At 41.5% G+C, this 24,190-nt stretch overlaps 4 protein-coding genes across 4 annotated transcripts; all 4 read left to right on the top strand.

Annotated features, from left to right (window-relative positions):
- The first annotated feature begins 6,832 nt into the window (after positions 1-6,832).
- Positions 6,833-7,777, top strand: LOC131986934 (putative olfactory receptor 52L2). The gene is made up of 2 exons (XM_059352075.1): positions 6,833-7,186; positions 7,316-7,777. Exons 1-2 carry the CDS (start codon positions 6,833-6,835, stop codon positions 7,775-7,777), a joined length of 816 nt encoding a protein of 271 aa, XP_059208058.1.
- A 3,369-nt stretch (positions 7,778-11,146) lies between these two features.
- Positions 11,147-12,091, top strand: LOC131986933 (putative olfactory receptor 52L2). Its single transcript, XM_059352074.1, has 2 exons — positions 11,147-11,500; positions 11,630-12,091. The coding sequence occupies exons 1-2, from the start codon at positions 11,147-11,149 to the stop codon at positions 12,089-12,091; spliced, it is 816 nt and encodes a 271-aa protein (XP_059208057.1).
- A 4,680-nt stretch (positions 12,092-16,771) lies between these two features.
- Positions 16,772-17,716, top strand: LOC131986929 (olfactory receptor 8G17-like). The gene is made up of 2 exons (XM_059352069.1): positions 16,772-17,125; positions 17,255-17,716. Exons 1-2 carry the CDS (start codon positions 16,772-16,774, stop codon positions 17,714-17,716), a joined length of 816 nt encoding a protein of 271 aa, XP_059208052.1.
- Positions 17,717-21,887: 4,171 nt separating this feature from the next.
- LOC131986928 (olfactory receptor 8G17-like) lies at positions 21,888-22,832 on the top strand. Its single transcript, XM_059352068.1, has 2 exons — positions 21,888-22,241; positions 22,371-22,832. The coding sequence occupies exons 1-2, from the start codon at positions 21,888-21,890 to the stop codon at positions 22,830-22,832; spliced, it is 816 nt and encodes a 271-aa protein (XP_059208051.1).
- Positions 22,833-24,190: the final 1,358 nt, after the last annotated feature.

Below are 24,190 nucleotides of genomic sequence, written 5' to 3'. Positions count from 1 at the left end.
GCCATGTGCCCCTTTTGATAACTATGCTATGCTATCGGCCGCTTGTATCTGCCATCTTGTTCTTTGGGTCACTCCCCAAAGCTCATGACCATGGGTGAGGGTTGGAACGTAGATGGAGCGGTAGATCGAGAGCTTTGCCTTCCAGCTCAGCTCCTTCTTCACCACAACGGTCCGGTACAACGCCTGCATCACTGTTGACACCGCACCAAACCGCCTGTCCATCTCACGCTCCATTCTACCCTCACTGCTGAACAAGACCCCGAGATACTTGAACTCCTCCGCTTGAGGCAGTACCTTTCTCCCCACCCAGAGGGGGCAATCCACTGTTTCACGGCAGAGAACCATGGCCTCAGGGGCAACCATGGCCTCAGGGGCAACCCTGGCGGAGGCCAACACCCACCGGGAACGTGTTTGATGTTGTGTCGAGTATGCGGACACAGCTCATAACATAACAGTACCCCATATTCCCGCAGTACTGAGCAGCACTCTGACGATACGATGATGAAATCAATCATCGATCTTTGGCCAACAATATAGTCCCCAAGCGGTACCTCTTCCAGGACACCACCCAGGGACTCTAAGAAGGCGGGGTACTCTGAACTGCTGTTCGGTGCATAAACGAAGACCATAGTCAAAGACCTTCTCCTTGCAGTACCCCATATTCCCGCAGTACCCCCACAAGACTCCATGAGGGTCGTAAGCCTTCTCCAAATCCACAAAACACATGTAGACTGGATGAGCAAACTCCCATGACCCCTCCAGAAGTTTATTGTTTATTGTATCCTTTGGATCCCCATTAGTCTTCATAGAGATGAAGACTATTCTTCCTGGGGTCCACATTAAATCAAACAATTATTACACAATTACATCATTACAGCATTTACACAGATAATAACATGAAGTCATTCATCCTAACATGATTATAATGTATATTAACATGATTATAATATTAATTAAGTAGTACAAGGTATGATTATAAAAAGAGTTACATGATTATAGAAGAGTATACGAGGTAAGCATAAATTTTACCATGACGTTCAATGCAGATGTATTAACATATTTGAGTTCAACTTAACATGATTTCATATTTCATATTTTCATAGAAGACTATTGCAGCATAAGATTATGATTAAACACTGCTTCTCTCAGTTTCAGTTTAAAGCTCGACGCACCACTGGTAATGAACAAGTGTGGTGGGAGACTGTTCCAGTGAGCTACAGCTCTATACATAACTGACCTTTTTAGTGCATTGGTTCTAGGTAAAGGCAAGGTGAAGGTGTTTCCTGAGGCCTGTCTAGTACTATGACTATGTTTCACATTTGTTGGCTGAAGTTGTAAGAATAAAGAAAGAGGTTTATGTGAGATATAAGTCTTTCTCAAGAACATTATAAGACTATAAGCCAGTCTCTCCTCCACCAGCATCCATGTGAGTCTCTTGTGCATACCACTAACACTTTCTCTAAAAGAGCACTGCAGAGCGAGGCGTGCTGCCCTGTTTTGAGTGAGCTGCAGTTTAGAAAGGTCTTTCTTTGAGGCGCTGGACCAAACTGTTGGACAGTAATCCAGATGAGACAGAACTAAGGAATTAATTAATAGTTTAACAGTTGATTCATTCAGCAGGTAGGTAATTCTTCTGATGTTAGAGATATTGTAACTCATTTTGGACACTATATTGTTGATATGATTCGACCAAGATAGAGTTTCATCCACTGTTACTCCCAACAGTTTGGCTTCTTTGACCTGTTCTATAGCACTGCCTTGGATAGAAAGACACAGTTTGGGTTCAGATCTCATTACATGCTTAGAGCCAATAACCATACATTTAGTTTTCAAGACATTCAGCTTTAGTTTGTTCTCTAAAACCCACTCAGAAGCTAGCATTAATTCATGTTGCAGTAACTTTTCTACAGATGTAATGTTCTCTGCAGAGACATGCAATGTTGTGTCATCAGCGTAAATAACAGCACGTGCACACTTTAATGCATACGGCATGTCATTGACAAATATTGAGTATAGTAGCGGTCCAAGGCTGCTCCCCTGTGGAACCCCACTATTCAGCGTTGCAGTACTTGAGAGTGTGCCATTAAACATGACACATTGTTGTCGGTTCGACAGATAACTTTTTAATAATTTGAGTGCTGAATCATTTAATTTATAAGCTGACAGCTTTCTGAGTAACAACTCATGATCTATAATGTCGAAAGCTGCGCTGAAATCTAACAGCACTGCACCTACAATTAATTTCTTATCAATATTATTTAACCAATCATCCGTAAGCGATGTTAAGGCTGAGCAGGTCGAATAGCCTGTTTTATAAGCATGTTGGTGCTCAGAACTAATGCAATTTTTGTCAAAATACTTCTGAATTTGAATAAACATGATTTTCTCCATTATTTTGCCTAAAACAGGCAAAATACTAATTGGTCTGCTGTTAGGTCCTGATAGAGGCTCTCTATTCTTTTTCGACAATGGAGTAATCTTTGCAATTTTCCACTGCTGAGGAAAGACACATACATCGAAACACAACTTAAAAATATGAAAGATCGGCCTTACCACTATTCTAGCCGATAACTGCAATAGTCTGGCATCTAGATTATCAATGCCACAGGGATTATCACATTTAATTGATAACAGAAATTTCTCTAGCTCTTCTTCCTTGATCATGCTGAAACTCAAGCTGCATTCCTTGCCCAACATAATCTCTTTTTTAATAATGGAATCTGATAGCGTGCCACGCCTAGGCAGCATTTGCGATCTGATTGCGTCAACTTTTTTAATGAAATAATCATTGAAATAATTTGCAATGTCCATTGGTTTTGTTATAAATACACCATCACATTCAATAAATGTAGATTTATTTTTTACTTTACCCACAACTTCATTAAGTATTCTCCACATTTTTTTGTTATCATCCCTACATTCTGCAAATTTAGCTCTATAGTATTGTTTTTTCTTTTGTTTGTTCATTTTAGTGATTTTGTTCCTCAGTGCACGGTAAGCGTGCCATTCCTCTGGGTTTCCATTTTCAATAGCAGACTTCTTTAGTAGGTTTCTTTCTTTAATATAGGTTTTTAATTCTTTGTCAATCCAGGGTGCTTTAACTGATCTCACTGATAGCTTTCTAATGGGAGCATGTTTATCACAAACCCCTGAGAATAATTTCATAAAATTGACTAATGCAGCCTCTGGGTGTAAACAATCCAGAACAGTGTGACAGTTTACGTTTTTTAGATCATCTGTAAAGTCTTTTTCTGAAAAAGTTTTATAAATTCTTCTTAGTATTACTTTTGGTCCAGCTTTTGGTACCTTTGTTTTTATCGTTAGTGCAATTATGTTGTGGTCACTGAATCCTACAGGTACAGACACCGCTTTCGAACATTTCTCTGGGTTATTTGTAAAGAGGTGATCTATGCAAGTTGATGACAGTGAGCCTTGCCTATTAATATTAATTCTAGTTGGCATATTTATGATCTGAGAAAGGTTACATACAGCAGCTGCATCACTCAGCCTTTTCCTCAAAGCACAATTACAATTAAACCAGTTGATATTCATATCTCCAACAAAAAAGACCTCAAAGTTTTTGTCAGTCACATCCTGTAGCATACTACATATATTGTCTAAATATTCCACATTTGAACAAGGTGGCCTATAACAACAACATATTAATATTGGTTTACAATAAGGAATGTGAATTTGAAGCCATAAGGCCTCCACACCATTCCTACTCAAATCATTTCTGATCTTCGCTGGAATGTGCTCTTTCAGAAAGAAAGCAGTGCCACCACCAAATCTATCCCTATCCAGTCTAAACAAGTTGTACCCCTGTATAGAAACTACTGAATCTGCTATTGTGCTATCTAAATGGGTTTCAGATATGGCCATTATGTGGATGTCATTGTCATGCAATATTGAGCTTAACTCATTAACCTTATTTTTCAGACTGCAGATGTTTAAGTGAGCAAATTTTAAACCTTTTTTTGGTATTTTAATAGACATGTATGTCCAAACTACTCAAACAAAACAAAACAAAACAAAACAAAACAAAACAAGACAAGACAAGACAAGACAAGACAAGACAAGACAAGACAAGACAAAACAAAACAAAACAAAACAAAACAAAACACAATCCCTGAAATAAAATGTACACTGCTATTTATCACTTAGTCCTGTAGACTTCATTTCGGTGTGGAAGTCACAGGGGAGGGACCAGCACTGGTGTTATGGTTTAGACCTCTCCCCTTTACCCTTGGTGGGTGGACGACTAAATAATCAAATTTCAGGTACGCAATGTCCCCTCTGTCCCAAGCTTCTCTCATTTTTGGCAGCAGCTCCTTTCTTTTCTGTCTAACTGCCTCGGAGAAGTCTTCATTCAGGAAGACCCCTGGGGCAGTTCTCTTCAGCTCCTTTCTCCTAGACAAGACCAGTTCTCTGTCTTTGAAATTTAAAAACTTAGCCACTATGGGCCTCTGACGCTCACCTGTGGGGTCCCGCTTCCCCGTGCGGTGGGCTCTCTCGATGACCATGGCTCCAGTATCCAGCTTTAACTTCTCAGAGATCAGGCTGCGCACTTTCCTCTCTGCATCAGCTGGTTTCTCCCCGTCCGATTCCTTAATTCCATCAAAGATCAGATTATTTCTTCTCGACTGATTTTCCAGGTAGTCAGCCTTTGTTTCCAGTGCCAACAAAGTGTCACAGATAGTGCGCATTCCTCCTTCTAGGGTGTTATGGTCACTCAAAACTTTGGAGGTTTTGACTTTTATCTCATCCACTTCCTGTTGTGTGTAGTGGATGCTGTCTTTTATCTCCTGAATGTTTCTATTCATTGAGTCCAGACGCTCATTAGGTAAAGAGCTGGTCCGTTGTTCCTCGGCCAGGACGGAAGCCACATTGTTCCTCCTCAATCTGAGGTTCAACAATCCGCTGGAGCCTCCTCTCCAGCACCCTGGAGTAGACTTCCCCAGGGAGGCTGAGCAGTGTGATTCCACGGTAATTGGAAGACACACTCCGGTCCCCCTTTTTTGAAAATGGGAACCACCACCCCGGTCTGCCACTCCACTGGCACTGTCCCAGACCTCCATGCGACACTGAGGAGGCGTGCCAACCGTGACAGCCCAACAGTGTCCAGAGCCTTCAGCATTTCAGGGCAAATCTCATCCAACCCTGGCGCCTTGTTGCTGGGCTGCTTTTTAACTCCCTCGGTGACTTCTGCCAGGGATACTGACGTCTGAGGACATCCCCTGAGTCCTTAGACTCTGCCTTTTCCACAGAGAACATGTTGGCTGGATTCAGGAGTTCCTCAAAGTGTTCTTTCCACCGTCTGAGGCACGCCCAGGTACCTGCCTTTGCCTGCCGCCCGACTTACTATGCACCCGACCCTTAGGCCTAACTCTGCGGGTGGTGGGCCCACAGGTTAGCGGATCCACATGATCTTTTTGGGCTGAGCCCTGCCGGGGCCCCATGCTCGCCTCTAAAGAGGAATTTAAAATTGCCACATGGTCCTTCACTCTGACCCCCAAACCTCAACTTGTGGTCAAGCAGAACAAAGACCTTCCTCTCACCGCCATCTTTGGTTCATGAGCCTTTGCCTGTAACCCATGTGCACCTTTTGATAACTATGTTACACATGCTGCATATACAGCACACACACTCGACACATGCTACACATATACTTCACACCCATTCGATACACAGACGCGATCTACACATATTCCAGACATACTGCACACACACTATACACTCTTCACATTAAATAAATTATTGGAATGATTCAACTTTTCATTCTTATAACTTAGACTTATATTAGACTTACTTTTATAACTTCTAAAACATTTACGCCAGCATTGCAGATAAGCATCAGCTTTTTAACTTTCAGCATTAACACACTTTACATTCATGCATTTTGTTGTTCATATAGTACTTAACCCTATAAAGCCTGAACCATGAAATAATTGCCAGAAAATTCAATTTTTTTTAAAACCGAGTGCTTATTAACTTGCTGACGAATTTTTAAAAATAAATAAATTGCATATATGAATTCTAATTTGTATCATATTTGATACATCAGGTCTTTTTGTGCAATTTGTTGCTCACAGTTTGTTTTTCTTGAACTAACAAAAACATCAAACGGCAACATTTTTAACTTTTCCTTTTTCCTCAAACATGCAAAATACATATTTTTTCCATATAACACAACATCATACATCTGCTGATATGAAGTTTTTTAATGCAGCAATGACTGATCCACTCGTGGAACCTGCATATCATTTTTGCTACATCCGGTATTTTTGTGCAATTTGTTGCTCAGTTTGTTTATCTTCAACACATGTATACATCAGGTTTTTGATGATGGAGAGGTCTCAAAAATTACTGTATCTAATATGATACACTTGGCTTTATAGGGTTAATATTATGAAGATTATTTTGATCTGAATGTTTTCATAATTATGCAATTATTTAATGTCTTAAAGCTAGTAGGACATTAACTATAACTCTTAACCATGAGGATTGAAGCCATCTTCATTACATAATGTTGCATCATTTCATCCGAGTTGACGTGGAATGGCTCCCCCAAGAATCAAAGTGTAACTATAAGAAACTGTAAGAAGGAGAGAGAGCTTCTTTGGATGTTACCAACCAACAAAGACAAACAGCCTGGAGCCAGACAAACCACAAGACTCAAGCAGGTATTACTAAACAGTAATGGTCTTTCTTTAATTTTTCATGAACATTTTTGAAATATAATTCTTTCACTTTAGTTTGTGTAGCTTTAATCTTTTGGCGAACTACATCATGTGCTCAAAGTTTATACTGGCTTACTGTTTGTTTCAGGTTGATGGAAAACTTCACATTCAACAGCTTCACACTGCAGTTGGAGGGCTTAAAAGTTTCTAAATACTCGATGTACCCTGTCTTTCTGTTCTTCTTCCTCTCCTACCTCTTTATAATGATTACAAATGTTGGCATTGTAGTCCTGATTTTCATTGACAAAAGCCTTCACCAGCCCATGTATCTGCTTTTCTGCAACCTGCCAGTTAATGACATTGTTGGGAACTCGATCATGATGCCCCGTTTGCTTTCAGATATCTTGCAGCCTCCAACCGAGCATTTCATTAGTTATTATGAGTGTGTAGTGCAAGCTTTTACCACACACATGTTCGGCACCTGTTGCTACACAGTGCTGATGATTATGGCCTTTGACAGATATGTGGCTATCTGTAATCCCCTTCGCTATGCTGCCATAATGACCAACAAAATGGTGATCAAGCTGACAGTTTCTGCCTGGGGAGTAGCACTTGTTTTGGTCGGGATTCTGCTGGGTCTGACCATTCGACTGAACCGATGCAGAACTCGGATCACGAATCCCTACTGTGATAACCCATCTTTGTTTAAACTCTCCTGTGAGAGTGTGGTAATTAATAATGTGTACGGCCTCACTTTCACTGTCATCGTGTTCACAGGTTCCATAGGCAGCATGGTTCTCACCTACACTAAGATTACAGTCGTCTGTCTCACCAGTAAAAACAAGTCTTTGAACAGTAAAGCCTTAAAGACGTGCAGCACTCATCTGGTTGTGTATCTCGTCCTGCTGATCAGTGGATTTATTATCCTTATTCTGCATCGCTTCCCTCATTACTCTGAATACAGAAAACTGTCTGCTATTCTGTTTCACATTGTCCCTGGCTGCCTCAACCCCATTATTTATGGCATACAGTCTGCAGAAATCTACAGATCCTTGTCAAAATTATTCAGATCAAAAAAACTAACACCGTTACCCTGAGTTTTAAAGTTGTGTTTAACCCTCTGAACCCCAGAAAAGTATGTCTTCTTCCAAAGAAATCGCAGAAAGAAACTGTAAAAACACACTCTAGGTATCGTTTCCATTGAGCTGCAGGACTTATAGATTTTATCTCGATGTTATATATTGCAGTGGCCACTGTGAGTAAAGTGCCCTGAAACTGCTTGTTGGAGTTCAGAGAGTTAAAGTTGAAGACAAAACAATTACAGAATGTATAAACTTATAAACCAGGCTACCTTATTGTATTTGAAACATGTTTGTTGTTTTTGTGCTTTAAGCTTAATGTAAATTGTTTGATTGGTCACATTTTTTAAAAACATAATTTAAAAATGTTAAATGTATTAATTTATTCGACTTCAGTTAAATATTTTACCTGTTAACAAAACATAAAATGCTAAATACTGATGTGAATAATTCCAGTGAGTTCATTCCAGAGTGGACACTGTTCTCCTGAAATATGGCAAAAAAAGTCTGGGAAAACATACACAAATAGGTGGTGGTGTAATTTAAATGACTGATCTCGACTCTGAGATGATGTAGACCCAGAAGACTCTGATGTAGGTTTGGGCCGATGGATGATTGCGATACTTTGACTATTTGTTTTGTCACTTCCCTGGTGAATTTTAAGATGTACCTGTTTTTGACCAAGGTAATTTGAGGTCAACATGGTCTCTCTACAAATGTTATTATTATGATATATATATGCCTATTAAGATACACTTACTGTGAGGGGCTTTTACTTTGAAAAATAAGTTCAATTCAATTCAATTCAACTTTATTTATAGAGTGCATTTCATGCACAAAGCAGACTCAATATGCTTCACAATGTATACACATAATTACAGTTAAAAAAAACACTAAAAAAACACAGAAAAACAAACAAAAATCAATTACAAATTAATTGAAGAGTGCAGGTAGACAAGCTATTCCATATTCACCACATATACACTTACTTACTCACACAACAAGTCTGTTGTGTCCCGTTTACACACAGTTATTTCTCAGGCTTTTATTATTCGAAACTACTGGTTACTTCAATCCCCATTGCGCGAAGTACATCAGAGTGTCATAAACTACTTGTTTCTATAAAAAACTAGGTTCATCCCAAGATTCCTGTAAACACACAGATACCCTTCTGGGCCTTTACTTTGAAGGCCTGGCTCATCCTGGCACACAATATCTAACAGCTGACAAAGGTAATTTATTGGAGATCGTATCTCTCAAACTCCTAGTCTCATCAGAAAGAAAAGTCTCTGCTGAACACGTTGATGGAAGTTTTATGCCTGTAGTAAAAAAAATGTGAGCATCATTACAGGTTAGAAAACTGTGTTTTTCTGTTTTCTTCTTTACATTTCTGGTCCCATTACTCATTCGTCTCTATGGGACAGTTGGTTGGAGTTGCTGTCGCATTCAGGCTCACTGAGACAAATCTGTTCCTCCCACTAATTCCAGAGTTGGATGTCTTCAACCAGCACAAATTTCTCTTCCATCTGTTATAAAAATGATTTTTTAAGAGTGAAAGTTGTAAAAATGTTATCAACTACAGTTGCAGATATGTTTGTGGTCTGTGTGTTCCAGAATCTGGATAAAAACACAAATTGTTTATGAAGAACTTCCATCCAACCCTGGCGGAGGCCAACACCCACCAGGAATGTGTTTGATGTTGTGCCGAGTATGTGGAACTCCACGTCCCCAGCCTCACCCGGAATGCTGGAGAAATTCTTCCGGGGGTGTGAGTTAAAGATCCCGCAGACAGGGGCCTCTGCCAGATGTTCCCAGTTCACCCTCACTACACGTTTGTGTTTGACAGGTCCGTCCAGCAGCCTCCCCCGCCACCTGATCCAACTCACCACCAGGTGGTGATCAGTTGACAGCTCTGCTCCTCTGTTCACCCGAGTGTCCAAAACATGTGGCCGCAGATCTGACAATACGATGATGAAATCAATCATCATTCTTTGGCCAACAATAGAGTCCCCGAGTGGTACCTCTTCCAGGACACCACCCAGGGACTCTAAGAAGGCTGGGTACTCTGAACTGCTGTTTGGTGCATAAACAAAGACAACAGTCAAAGACCTTCTCCTTGCGAGAACTCCAACATGGCTGCGCTCATCCGGGGGCTTATGAGTATCCCCACACCCGCCCGGCGCCTCTCACCCTCGAGTCCAGCTTCTCTCCAGGTGTTTGGTTCCAGAGCCCACGCTATGCGTGGAGGTGAGCCCAACTATTTGTAGTCGGTATAGCTCCACCTCCCGCACAAGCCCGAGTTCCTTCCCCGCCAGCGAGGTGACGTTCTACATCCCCAGAGCCGCTGGAGCCGGGGGTCAGCACGCCCAGGTACTTGCCTTTGCCTGCCGCCCTGCACCCGACCCTTAGGCCTAACTCTTCGGGTGGTGGGCCCACAGGTTAGCGGATCCACATGATTTATTTGGGCTGAGCCCGGCCGGGGCCCCATGGTCGCCTCTAAAGAGGAATTTAAAATTGCCACATGGTCCTTCACTCTGACCCCCAAACCTCAACTTGTGGTCAAGCAGAACAAAGACCTTCCTCTCACCGCCATCTTTGTTTCATGACCCTTTGCCTCTAACCCATGTGCCACTTTTGATAACTATGTTACACATGCTGCATATACAGCACACACACTCGACACATGCTACACATATACTTCACACCCATTCGATACACAGACGCAATCTACACATATTCCAGACATACTGCACACACACTATACACTCTTCACATTAAATAAATAATTGGAACGATTCAACTTTTCATTCTTATAACTTAGGAATAATTAGAAATGTGGGAATGGGTCTTTTACTTCACCTTCTAAAACATGTAGGCCAGCATTGCAATTAATCATCAGCTGTTTAGTTTTCAGCATTAACACACTTTTTCTGCAGCAAATGCATTTTGTAGTTCATATAGTACTTCATGTTTTGAAGATTATTTTGATTTGAACAATTTCATAATTATGCAATTATTTAATGGTTTAAAGCTGGTTGGACTACTATAACTCTTAACCATGAGTATTAAAGCCATCATGATTACATAATGTTGAATGATTTCATGTGTTTGACATGGAATGGCTCCCCCAAGAATCAAAGTGTAACTATAAGAAACTGTAAGAAGGAGAGAGACCTTCTTTGGATGTTACCAACCAACAAAGACAAACAGCCTGGAGCCAGACAAAAGACTCAAGAAGGTATAACTGAACAGTAATGGTCTTTCTTTAATTTTTAATGACAATTTTTGAAATATAATTCTTTCACTTTAGTTTGTGTAGCTTTAATCTTTTGGCGAACTACATCATGTGCTCAAAGTTTATACTGGCTTCCTGTTTGTTTCAGGTTGATGGAAAACTTCACATTCAACAGCTTCACACTGCAGTTGGAGGGCTTAAAAGTTTCTAAATACTCAATGTACCCTGTCTTTCTTTTCTTCTTCTTCTCCTACCTCTTTATAATGATTACGAATGTTGGCATTGTAGTCCTGATTTTCATTGACAAAAGCCTTCACCAGCCCATGTATCTGCTTTTCTGCAACCTGCCAGTTAATGACATTGTTGGGAACTCGATCATGATGCCCCGTTTGCTTTCAGATATCTTACAGCCTCCAACTGAGCATTTCATTAGTTATTATGAGTGTGTAGTGCAAGCTTTTACCTCACACATATTCGGCACCTGTTCCTACACAGTGCTCATGATTATGGCCTTTGACAGATATGTGGCTATCTGTAATCCCCTGCGCTATGCTGCCATAATGACCAACAAAATGGTGATCAAGCTGACAGTTTCTGCCTGGGGAGTAGCACTTGTTTTAGTTGGGATTCTGCTGGGTCTGACCATTCGACTGAACCGATGCAGAACTCTGATCACGAATCCCTACTGTGATAACCCCTCTTTGTTTAAACTCTCCTGTGAGAGTGTGGTAATTAATAATGTGTACGGCCTCACTTTCACTGTCATCCTGTTCACAGGTTCCATAGGCAGCACGGTTCTCACCTACACTAAGATTACAGTCGTCTGTCTCACCAGTAAAAACAAGTCTTTGAACAGTAAAGCTTTAAAGACGTGCAGCACTCATCTGGTTGTGTATCTCGTCATGCTGATCTTTGGATTTATTTTTCTCATTCTGCATCGCTTCCCTCATTACTCTGAATACAGAAAACTATCTGCCATTCTGTTTCACATCGTCCTGGGCTGCCTCAACCCCGTTATTTATGGCATACAGTCTGCAGAAATCTTCAGATCCTTGTCAAAATTATTCAGATCAAAAAAACTAACACCGTTATCCTGAGATTTAACGTTGTGTTTCACCCTCTGAACCCCAGAAAAAGATGTTTTTTATTAAAAGAAACCCCCGCAAAAATATGTTCATTTTTGAAAGAAACTTTAAAAACACACTCTAGTCATGGATGTGCGATTATTCTACAGCTGCAGGACTTGTACAGATTTTATATATTGCAGTAAAATACAAGGCCACAGAGAGTAAAATGACCTGAAATAGCTTGTTGGGGTTTAGAGGGTTAAAGTTAACATAATTTGGATAGTTATTTTAAAGTAATCACTGATAATTATAATTAATTGTTAAATAGTTCATAAATACACTTTGTAAAGCATCTATACATTAATATATAGCTATTCAAAGCACTTTTCCATAATTCACTGATTATTTTCACATTGGTTGAAACTTTCTTCATGGATCAAAATACAATTTATTTTAATTTACTTTATATAATACCATATGAAAAAGAACAAAAAAATGTAATTCAAAAGTTTAAATGTTTTGATGAACAATAATAAACATAACTCATTGTTCATAGTAAATTAAACTGATTCATTGTATCAATATTACCAAATTATTCATATATCATCTATCAACATTATATTAGTGGCTGTTATAGAGTTGCAACTGATGATGATAACACTTTGTTGCATAGTGAATACATACTTTGTAAATGTTCTATAAGCAATATTCAGATAGTTCATACTTTGTCATTGCTAAATAATTGTTTTTTTAAACAATCAATAAACATATTTATATTTAATCACTTATCTGTGTTAGTTTGTGTTGCATGACATTTAATTATGTTTTTAAATGAATTTGTTGCATTTGAAGTCAGATCGTCAGTTCAGTTTATTGATCAATTTCTGGACAAGTCCAGAGCTGACCTGTGATCACCCTAGTCCTCTCTTCATATTTTGTTGTTACTCATATTGTTTTTGTGATTGTTCTTTTTTTATGCGACAAAGACAAAAGACTGTCCGCCTTTTTGATTTTACCTGTCTCTTCATCATTTTGTCAAATACACACAAGCATACACATCACCCTCTCTGTCCAACGTTTCCACACTGAAAATAATCTGTTAGTTTAGATATTGTGTATTTGTTAGTCTTTCTTTGTTCTTACAATAAACATCTTTTTGGGAATATATACACTCTTCTTTTTAAATGACACACATTTGTGAGTGAGATGCCAACCTCTTCTATGAGTTGAAACCAAAATTCCTTCAACCTTTGCTATTTGTTAATATGGTAATTTGATTATAATTTGACAAGTATATAAATTCATATTATTTTATTATAATTAATAATATGGATACTACCCTTGCAAAGTATCAATACATTTATTTTGGGACATCCTATGATGGCCTCAATACTATGGTGCCCCATGTAAGGCATCCATACATATATCAGTCCTCTTATGTTCCCTACATTTTTTGGTGCCCCACGTGAGACACATTACAGTAGGCAATCATTCATAATCGTGCAATATTAATACCTGCATTTTTCATTTTTGGTCCACAACAAAAATTTCCTTCACTCTGACACACATCTCAAAATGTGGTCAAGCAGAACAAAGACCTCCCTCTCACTGCCATCTTTGTTTCATGACCCTTTGCATACATACATATACTTCACACACATTCGATACACAGACGCAATCTACACATATTCGAGATATACACCATTCCATGCACACACACTATACACTCTCAGTATTAACTAAATTATCGGAATGATTCAACTTTTCATTCTTATAACTTAGACCCATTCCCACATTTCTAATTATTCCTTTTACTTCACATTCTAAAACATTTAGGCCAGCATTGCAGTAAATCATCAGCTTTTAAGCTTTCAGCATGAACACACTTTTTCTGCAGGGAATTCATTTTGTAGTTCATATAGTACTTCATATTCCATCCATCCATCCATCCATCCATCCATCCATCCATCCATTTTCCTCCGCTTATTCAGGACCGGGTCGTGGGGGCAACCGGCTAAGCAGGGCATTCCAGACATCCCTCTCCCCAGCGACAACATCCAGCTCCTCTCGGGGGACCCCAAGGCATTCCCAGGCCAGGCTAGAGATATCATCCCTCCACCGTGTTCTGGGTCTTCCCCGGGGCCTCCTACCAGTTGGACATACACGGAACACCTCTAACAGGAGGCGCCCAGGAGGATCCTTACCAGATGCCCGAACCACCTCAGCTGGCTCCTTTCGACACGAAGGAGAAGCGGCTCTACTCCGAGCTCCCTCTGGATGTCTGAGCTCCTCACCCTATCTCTAAGGCTGAGCCCAGCCACCCTATGGAGGAAACTCATTTCGGCCGCTTGTATCCGCCATCTTGTTCTTTGGGTCACTCCCCAAAGCTCACGACCATAGGTGAGGGTTGGAACATAGATGGAGCGGTTGATCGAGAGCTTTGCCTTCAGGCTCAGCTCCTTCTTCACCACAACGGTCCGGTACAACGCCTGCATCACTGCTGACGCCGCACCAAACCTCCTGTCCATCTCACGCTCCATCCTACCCTCACTGCTGAACAAAACCCTGAGATAATTTAACTCCTCCGCTTGAGGCAGTACCTTTCTCCCCACCCAGAGGGGGCAATCCACTGTTTCACGGCAGAGAATCATGGCCTCAGGGGCAACCCTGGTGGAGGCCAACACCCACCGTGAATGTGTTTGAAGTTGTGCCAAGTATGCGGACACAGCTCATAACATAACAGTATCCCATATTCCCGCAGTACCCCCATAAGACTCCATGAGGGTCGTAAGCCTTCTCTAAATCCACAAAACACATGTAGACTGGATGAGCAAACTCCCATGACCCCTCCAGAAGTCTCGCAAGGGTAAAGAGCTGGTCCGTTGTTCCACGGCCAGGACGAAAGCCGCATTGTTCCTCCTGAATCTGAGGTTCGACAATCGGCCGGAGCCTCCTTTCCAGCACCCTGGAGTAGACTTTCCCGGGGAGGCCGAGCAGTGTGATTCCACGGTAACTGGAACACACCCTCCGGTCCCCCTGTTTGAAAATGGGAATCACCACCCCGGTCTGCCACTCCGCTGGCACTGTCCCAGACCTCCATGCGACACTGAAGAGGCGTGCCAACCATTACAGCCCAACTGTGTCCAGAGCCTTCAGCACCTCAGGCCGAATGTCATCCAACCCTGGCGCCTTGCTTCTAGGCAGCTTTTTGACTACCTCTGCAACTTCTGCCAGGGATACTGATGACTCTTTACCTGAGTCCTTAGACTCTGACTCTTCCACAGAGAACATGTTGGCTGGATTCAGGAGTTCCTCAAAGTGTTCTTTCCACCGTCTGAGGACATCCCCAGGTCGGGTCGGCAGGTCTCCGCCCCCACTGAATACAGCTTGGGCCAAGCCCTGCTTTCCCTTCCTGAGTCGCCCGACAGTTTTCCAGAACTTCTTTGAGGCAGACAGAAAGTCCTCCTCCATTGCCTTCCCAAATTCCTCCCATACCCGAGTTTTTGTTCAGCGACAGCAGCAGCGGTACCGGAGACCCCCCAGCCAGCCAAGACCGAAAGGCCTCCTTCTTCAGTTTGACGGTCTCCCTCACCGCTGGTGTCCAAAAGCGGGTTCTTGGGTTGCCACCACAACAGGCACAGATGGCCTTCAGGCCACAACTCCTACCAGCCGCATCAACAGTTGACGTTTTGAACATGGCCCATTCAGACTCCATGTCCCCAACCTCACCCGGAATGCTGGAGAAATTCTTCCGGGGGTGTGAGATAAAGATCCTGCAGACAGGGGCCTCTAATAGTCAGCACGCCCAGGTACCTGCCTTTGCCTGCCGCCCGACTAACTATGCACTCGACCCTTAGGCCTAACTCTGCAGGTGGTGGGCACACAGGTCAGCGGGTACACGTGATTTTTTTTGGGCTGAGCCTGGCCGGGCCCTGTGGTCGATGGCCCGGCCACCTGCTTCATGAGGGTCTTTGAATCGCTCTTAGTCTGGCCCCTCCCCTGGGACCACTTTGCCTTGGGAGAGCCTACCAAGACCAGGAGCTATTGCTCCCAACAACACAGCTCCCAGGATCACTGAAGCACACAAACCTCTCCACCACGATAAGGTGGTAATTCTTGGAGGAGTAGACCCATTCCCACATTTCTAATTATTCCTTTTACTTCACCTTCTAAAACATTTAGGCCAGCATTGCAGTTAATCATCAGCTGTTTAGGTTTCAGCATTAACACACTTTTTCTGCAGGGAATGCATTTTGTAGTTCATATAGTACTTATATTTTGAAGATTATTTTGATTTGAACGTTTTCATAATTATGCAATTATTTAATGGATTAAGGCTGGGTGGACATTCACTATAACTCTTAACCATGAGGATTAAAGCCATCATGATTACATAATGTTGCATCATTTCATCCGAGTTGACGTGGAATGGCTCCCCCAAGAATCAAAGTGTAACTATAAGAAACTGTAAGCAGGAGAGAGAGCTTCTTTGGATGTTACCAACCAACAAAGACAAACAGCCTGGAGCCAGACAAAATACAAGACTCAAGAAGGTATAACTGAACAAGAAATGGTGTTTCTTCAACTTTTAATGACAATTTTTGATTTCTGAAACATAATTATTTCACTTTAGTTTGTGTAGCTTTAATCTTTTGGCAAACTACATCATGTGCTCAAAGTTTACACTGGCTTCCTGTTTGTTTCAGGTTGATGGAAAACTTCACATTCAACAGCTTCACACTGCAGTTGGAGGGCTTAAAAGTTTCTAAATACTCGATGTACCCTGTCTTTATTTTCTTCTTCTTCTCCTACCTCTTTATAATGATTACAAATGTTGGCATTGTAGTCCTGATTTTCATTGACAAAAGCCTTCACCAGCCCATGTATCTGCTTTTCTGCAACCTGCCAGTTAATGACATTGTTGGGAACTCAATCATGATGCCCCGTTTGCTTTCAGGTATCTTGCAGCCTCCATCTGAGCGTCTCATCAGTTATTATGAGTGTGTGGTGCAAGCTTTCACCACACACATGTTCGCCACCTGTTTTTACATAGTGCTGATGATTATGGCCTTTGACAGATATGTGGCTATCTGTAATCCCCTGCACTATGCTGCCATAATGACCAACAAAATGGTGATCAAGCTGACAGTTTCTGCCTGGGGAGTAGCACTTGTTTTGGTCGGGATTCTGCTGGGTCTGACCATTCGACTGAACCGATGCAGAACTCTGATCTCAAACCCTTTTTGTGACAATGCCTCTCTGTTTAAACTCTCCTGTGAGAATGTGTTTATTAATAATGTGTACGGCCTCACTTTCACCGTCATCCTGTTCACAGGTTCCATAGGCAGCATGGTTCTCACCTACACTAAGATTACAGTCGTCTGTCTCACCAGTAAAAACAAGTCTTTGAACAGTAAAGCCTTAAAGACGTGCAGCACTCATCTGGTTGTGTATCTCGTCCTGCTGATCAGTGCATTAATTGTCATTATTCTGCATCGCTTCCCTCAGTACTCTGAACACAGAAAACTGTCTGGCGTTCTGTCTCACATCATCCCCGGCTGCCTCAACCCCGTTATTTATGGCATACAGTCTGCAGAAATCTACAGATCCTTGTCAACATTATTCAGATCAAAAAAACGAACACCGTTACCCTGAGTTTTAAAGTTGTGTTTAAGCCCCTGAACCCCAGAAAAGTATGTGTTCTTCCAAAGAAATCGCAAAAAGAAACTGTAAAAACACACTCTAGCCATTGTTTCCATTGAGCTGCAGGACTTATAGATTTTATCTCGATGTTATATATTGCAGTGGCCACTGTGAGTAAAGTGCCCTGAAACTGCTTGTTGGAGTTCAGAGAGTTAAAGTTGAAGACAAAACGATTACAGAATGTATAAACTTATAAACCAGACTACCTTAGTGTATTTGAAACATGTTTGTTGTTTTTGTGCTTTAAGCTTAATGTAAATTGTTTGATTGGTCACATTTTTTAAAAACATAATTTAAAAATGGTAAATGTATTAATTAATTTAACTTCAGTTAAATATTTTACCTGTTAACAAAACATAAAATGCTAAATACTGATGTGAATAATTCCAGTGAGTTCATTCCAGAGTGGAGACTGTTCTCCTGAAATATGGCAAAAAAAAGTCTGGGAAAACATACACAAATAGGTGGTGGTGTAATTTAAATGACTGATCTCGACTCTGAGATGATGTAGACCCAGAAGACTCTGATGTAGGTTTGGGCCGATGGATGATTGCGATACTTTGTTTGATTGTTTTGTTTTGATTGTTTGAATGATTTGTTTTGTCACTTCCCTGGTGAATTTTAAGATGTACCTGTTTTTGACCAAGGTAATTTGAGGTCAACATGGTCTCTCTACAAATGTTATTATTATGATATATATATGCCTATTAAGATACACTTACTTTGAGGGGCTTTTACTTTGAAAAATAAGTTCAATTCAATTCAATTCAACTTTATTTATAGAGTGCATTTCATGCACAAAGCAGACTCAATATGCTTCACAATGTATACACATGATTACAGTTAAAAAAACACTAAAAAAAAACACAGAAAAACAAACAAAAATCAATTACAAATTAATTGAAGAGTGCAGGTAGACAAGCTATTCCATATTCACCACATATACACTTACTTACTCACACAACAAGTCTGTTGTGTCCCGTTTACACACAGTTATTTCTCAGGCTTTTATTATTCGAAACTACTGGTTACTTCAATCCTCATTGCGCCAAGTACATCAGAGTGTCATAAACTACTTGTTTCTATAAAAAACTAGGTTCATCCCAAGATTCCTGTAAACACACAGATACCCTTCTGGGGCTTTACTTTGAAGGCCTGGCTCATCCTGTCACACAATATCTAACAGCTGACAAAGGTAATTTATTGGAGATCGTATCTCTCAAACTCCTAGTCTCATCAGAAAGAAAAGTCTCTGCTGAACACGTTGATGGAAGTTTCATGCCTATAGTAAGAAAAATGTGAGCATCATTACAGGTTAGAAAACTGTGTTTTTCTGTTTTCTTCTATACATTTCTGGTCCCATTACTCATTCGTCTCTATGGGACAGTTGGTTGGAGTTGCTGTCGCATTCAGGCTCACTGAGACAAATCTGTTCCTCCCACTGATTCCAGAATCGGATGTCTTCAACTTTCTCTTTCAACTTTCAAATTTCTCTTCCATCTGTTATAAAAATGATTTTTTAAGAGTGAAAGTTGTAAAAATGTTATCAACTACAGTTGCAGATATGTTTGTGTTTTTATCCAGATTCTGGAACACACAGACCACAAATTGTTTATGATGAACTTCCATCCAACCCTGGCGGAGTTCAACACCCACCGGGAACATGTTTGATGTTGTGCCGAGTATGTGGAAACAGCTCTCACTTTGGTTATATAGGGACCGGATAGCTCGTAGCAACGAGATGGGTACCCTATATTCCCACAGTTCCCTCCACAAGACTCCCCGAGGGTCGTAAGCCATCTTCAAATCCACAAAACACATGTAGACTGGATGAGCAAACTCCCATGACCCCTCCAGAAGTCTCAGAGGGTAAAGAGCTGGTCCGTTGTTCCACGGCCAGGACGGAAGCCGCATTGTTCCTCCTGAATCTGAGGGTCGACAATCGGCCGGAGCCTCCTTTTCAGCACACTGCAGTAGACTTTCCCGGGGAGGCTGAGCAGTGTGATTCCATGGTAACTGGAACACCCTCCGGTCCCCCTTTTTGAAAATGGGAACCACCACCCTGGTCTGCCACTGCACTGGCACTGTCCCAGACCTCCATGCGACACTGAAGAGGCGTGCCAACCATGACAGCCCAACAGTGTCCAGATGCCCAGGTCGGGTCAGCAGGTCTCCTCCCCCACTGAACACAGCTTGGGCCAAGCCCTGCTTTCCCATCCTGAGTCACCCGACAGTTTTCCAGAACCTCTTTGAGGCCGACCGAAAGTCCTCATCCATTTCCTCCCCAAATTCCTCCCATACCCGAGTTTTTGTTCAACGACAGCCGCAGCGGTACCAGAGACCCCTCAGCCAGCCAAGACCGAAAGGCCTCCTTCTTCAGCTTGACGGCCTCCCTCACCGCTGGTGTCCAAAAGCGGGTTCTTGGGTTGCTGCCACAACAGCTTTGAACATGGCCCATTCAGACTCCATGTCCCCAGCCTCACCCGGAATGCTAGGGAAATTCTTCCGGAGGTGTGAGTTAAAGATCCCACAGACAGGGGCCTCTGCCAGATGTTCCCAGTTCACCCTCACTACACGTTTGGGTTTGACAGGTCCGTCCAGCAGCCTTCCCCGCCACCTGATCCAACTCACCACCAGGTGGTGATCAGTTGACAGCTCTGCTCCTCTGTTCACCCGAGTGTCCAAAACATGTGGCCGCAGATCTGACAATACGATGATGAAATCAATCATCATTCTTTGGCCAACAATAGAGTCCCCGAGTGGTACCTCTTCCAGGACACCACCCAGGGACTCTAAGAAGGCTGGGTACTCTGAACTGCTGTTTGGTGCATAAACAAAGACAACAGTCAAAGACCTTCTCCTTGCGAGAACTCCAACATGGCTGCGCTCATCCGGGGGCTTATGAGTATCCCCACACCCGCCCGGCGCCTCTCACCCTCGAGTCCAGCTTCTCTCCAGGTGTTTGGTTCCAGAGCCCACGCTATGCGTGGAGGTGAGCCATACTATTTGTAGTCGGTATCGCTCCACCTCCTGCACAAGCCCGAGTTCCTTCCCCGCCAGCGAGGTGACGTTCTACATCCCCAGAGCCGCTGGAGCCGGGGGTCAGCACGCCCAGGTACTTGCCTTTGCCTGCCGCCCTGCACCTGACCCTTAGGCCTAACTCTTCGGGTGGTGGGCCCACAGGTTAGCGGATCCACGTGATTTTTTTGGGCTGAGCCCGGCCGGGGCCCCATGGTCGCCTCTAAAGAGGAATTTAAAATTGCCACATGGTCCTTCACTCTGTCCCCCAAACCTCAACTTGTGGTCAAGCAGAACAAAGACCTTCCTCTCACCGCCATCTTTGTTTCATGACCCTTTGCCTGTAACCCATGTGCCCCTTTTGATAACTATGTTACACATGCTGCATATACAGCACACACATGCTACACATATACTTCACACCCATTCGATACACAGACGCAATCTACACATATTCCAGACATACTGCACACACACTATACACTCTTCACATTAAATAAATAATTGGAACGATTCAACTTTTCATTCTTATAACTTAGGAATAATTAGAAATGTGGGAATGGGTCTTTTACTTCACCTTCTAAAACATGTAGGCCAGCATTGCAATTCATCATCAGCTGTTTAGCTTTCAGCATTAACACACTTTTTCTGCAGCAAATGCATTTTGTAGTTCATATAGTACTTCATGTTTTGAAGATTATTTTGATTTGAACAATTTCATAATTATGCTATTATTTAATGGTTTAAAGCTGGTTGGACTACTATAACTCTTAACCATGAGGATTAAAGCCATCATGATTACATAATGTTGAATGATTTCATGTGTTTGACATGGAATGGCTCCCCCAAGAATCAAAGTGTAACTATAAGAAACTGTAAGAAGGAGAGAGACCTTCTTTGGATGTTACCAACCAACAAAGACAAACAGCCTGGAGCCAGACAAAAGACTCAAGAAGGTATTACTGAACAGTAATGGTCTTTCTTTAATTTTTAATGACAATTTTTGAAATATAATTCTTTCACTTTAGTTTGTGTAGCTTTAATCTTTTGGTGAACTACATCATGTGCTCAAAGTTTATACTGGCTTCCTGTTTGTTTCAGGTTGATGGAAAACTTCACATTCAACAGCTTCACACTGCAGTTGGAGGGCTTAAAAGTTTCTAAATACTCGATGTACCCTGTCTTTCTTTTCTTCTTCTTCTCCTACCTCTTTATAATGATTACAAATGTTGGCATTGTAGTCCTGATTTTCATTGACAAAAGCCTTCACCAGCCCATGTATCTGCTTTTCTGCAACCTGCCAGTTAATGACATTGTTGGGAACTCGATCATGATGCCCCGTTTGCTTTCAGGTATCTTGCAGCCTCCAACTGAGCATTTCATTAGTTATTATGAGTGTGTAGTGCAAGCTTTCACCACACACATGTTCGCCACCTGTTTTTACACAGTGCTGATGATTATGGCCTTTGACAGATATGTGGCTATCTGTAATCCCCTTCGCTATGCTGCCATAATGACCAACAAAATGGTGATCAAGCTGACAGTTTTTGCCTGGGGAGTAGCACTTGTTTTGGTCGGGATTCTGCTGGGTCTGACCATGCGACTGAACCGATGTAGAACTCTGATCATGAATCCCTACTGTGACAATGCCTCTCTGTTTAAACTCTCCTGTGAGAATGTGTTTATTAATAATATGTATGGTCTCACTTTCACCGTCATCCTGTTCACAGGTTCCATAGGCAGCATGGTTCTCACCTACACTAAGATTACAGTCGTCTGTCTCACCAGTAAAAACAAGTCTTTGAACAGTAAAGCCTTAAAGACGTGCAGCACTCATCTGGTTGTGTATCTCGTCCTGCTGATCAGTGCATTAATTGTCATTATTCTGCATCGCTTCCCTCAGTACTCTGAACACAGAAAACTGTCTGGCGTTCTGTCTCACATCATCCCCGGCTGCCTCAACCCCATTATTTATGGCATACAGTCTGCAGAAATCTACAGATCCTTGTCAACATTATTCAGATCAAAAAAACGAACACCGTTACCCTGAGTTTTAAAGTTGTGTTTAAGCCCCTGAACCCCAGAAAAGTATGTGTTCTTCCAAAGAAATCGTAGAAAGAAACTGTAAAAACACACTCTAGCCATTGTTTCCATTGAGCTGCAGGACTTATAGATTTTATCTCGATGTTATATATTGCAGTGGCCACTGTGAGTAAAGTGCCCTGAAACTGCTTGTTGGAGTTCAGAGAGTTAAAGTTGAAGACAAAACGATTACAGAATGTATAAACTTATAAACCAGACTACCTTATTGTATTTGAAACATGTTTGTTGTTTTTGTGCTTTAAGCTTAATGTAAATTGTTTGATTGGTCACATTTTTTAAAAACATAATTTAAAAATGGTAAATGTATTAATTAATTTAACTTCAGTTAAATATTTTACCTGTTAACAAAACATAAAATGCTAAATACTGATGTGAATAATTCCAGTGAGTTCATTCCAGAGTGGACACTGTTCTCCTGAAATATGGCAAAAAAAGTCTGGGAAAACATACACAAATAGGTGGTAGGTGTAATTTAAATGACTGATCTCGACTCTGAGATGATGTAGACCCAGAAGACTCTGATGTAGGTTTGGGCCGATGGATGATTGCGATACTTTGACTATTTGTTTTGTCACTTCCCTGCTGAATTTTAAGATGTACCTGTTTTTGACCAAGGTAATTTGAGGTCAACATGGTCTCTCTACAAATGTTATTATTATGATATATATATGCCTATTAAGATACACTTACTTTGAGGGGCTTTTACTTTGAAAAATAAGTTCAATTCAATTCAATTCAACTTTATTTATAGAGTGCATTTCATGCACAAAGCAGACTCAATATGCTTCACAATGTATACACATAATTACAGTTAAAAAAACACTAAAAAAAACACAGAAAAACAAACAAAAATCAATTACAAATTAATTGAAGAGTGCAGGTAGACAAGCTATTCCGTATTCACCACATATACACTTACTTACTCACACAACAAGTCTGTTGTGTCCCGTTTACACACAGTTATTTCTCAGGCTTTTATTATTCGAAACTACTGGTTACTTCAATCCTCATTGCGCCAAGTACATCAGAGTGTCATAAACTACTTGTATAGTGGCCCTTTTTGGCAGATTAGAAGCCACTATGTGTGGGGTAGACGACGCGCAATCCGACATCAAAACAAAGTAATCGCTGAGTAGAAGATTAAACAAAGGTGCTTTATTAAGCAAAGCTTCAAACAAAAATTCTTCTTAACTCGCTCTACTTTTAAACAAACATTTGCGACTTGCGGTCAAAAAACTGTCCTGCTTCCCCGTCTCACTCATCTCTTTCACAGGTGATTTAAATCCCTTCATCAGGTGGTGAATA

Source organism: Centropristis striata, chromosome 15 (genome assembly GCF_030273125.1).
Source record: "Centropristis striata isolate RG_2023a ecotype Rhode Island chromosome 15, C.striata_1.0, whole genome shotgun sequence".
NCBI classification, from domain to species: domain Eukaryota; kingdom Metazoa; phylum Chordata; class Actinopteri; order Perciformes; family Serranidae; genus Centropristis; species Centropristis striata.
This window is presented reverse-complemented; position numbering and strand designations above follow the sequence as displayed.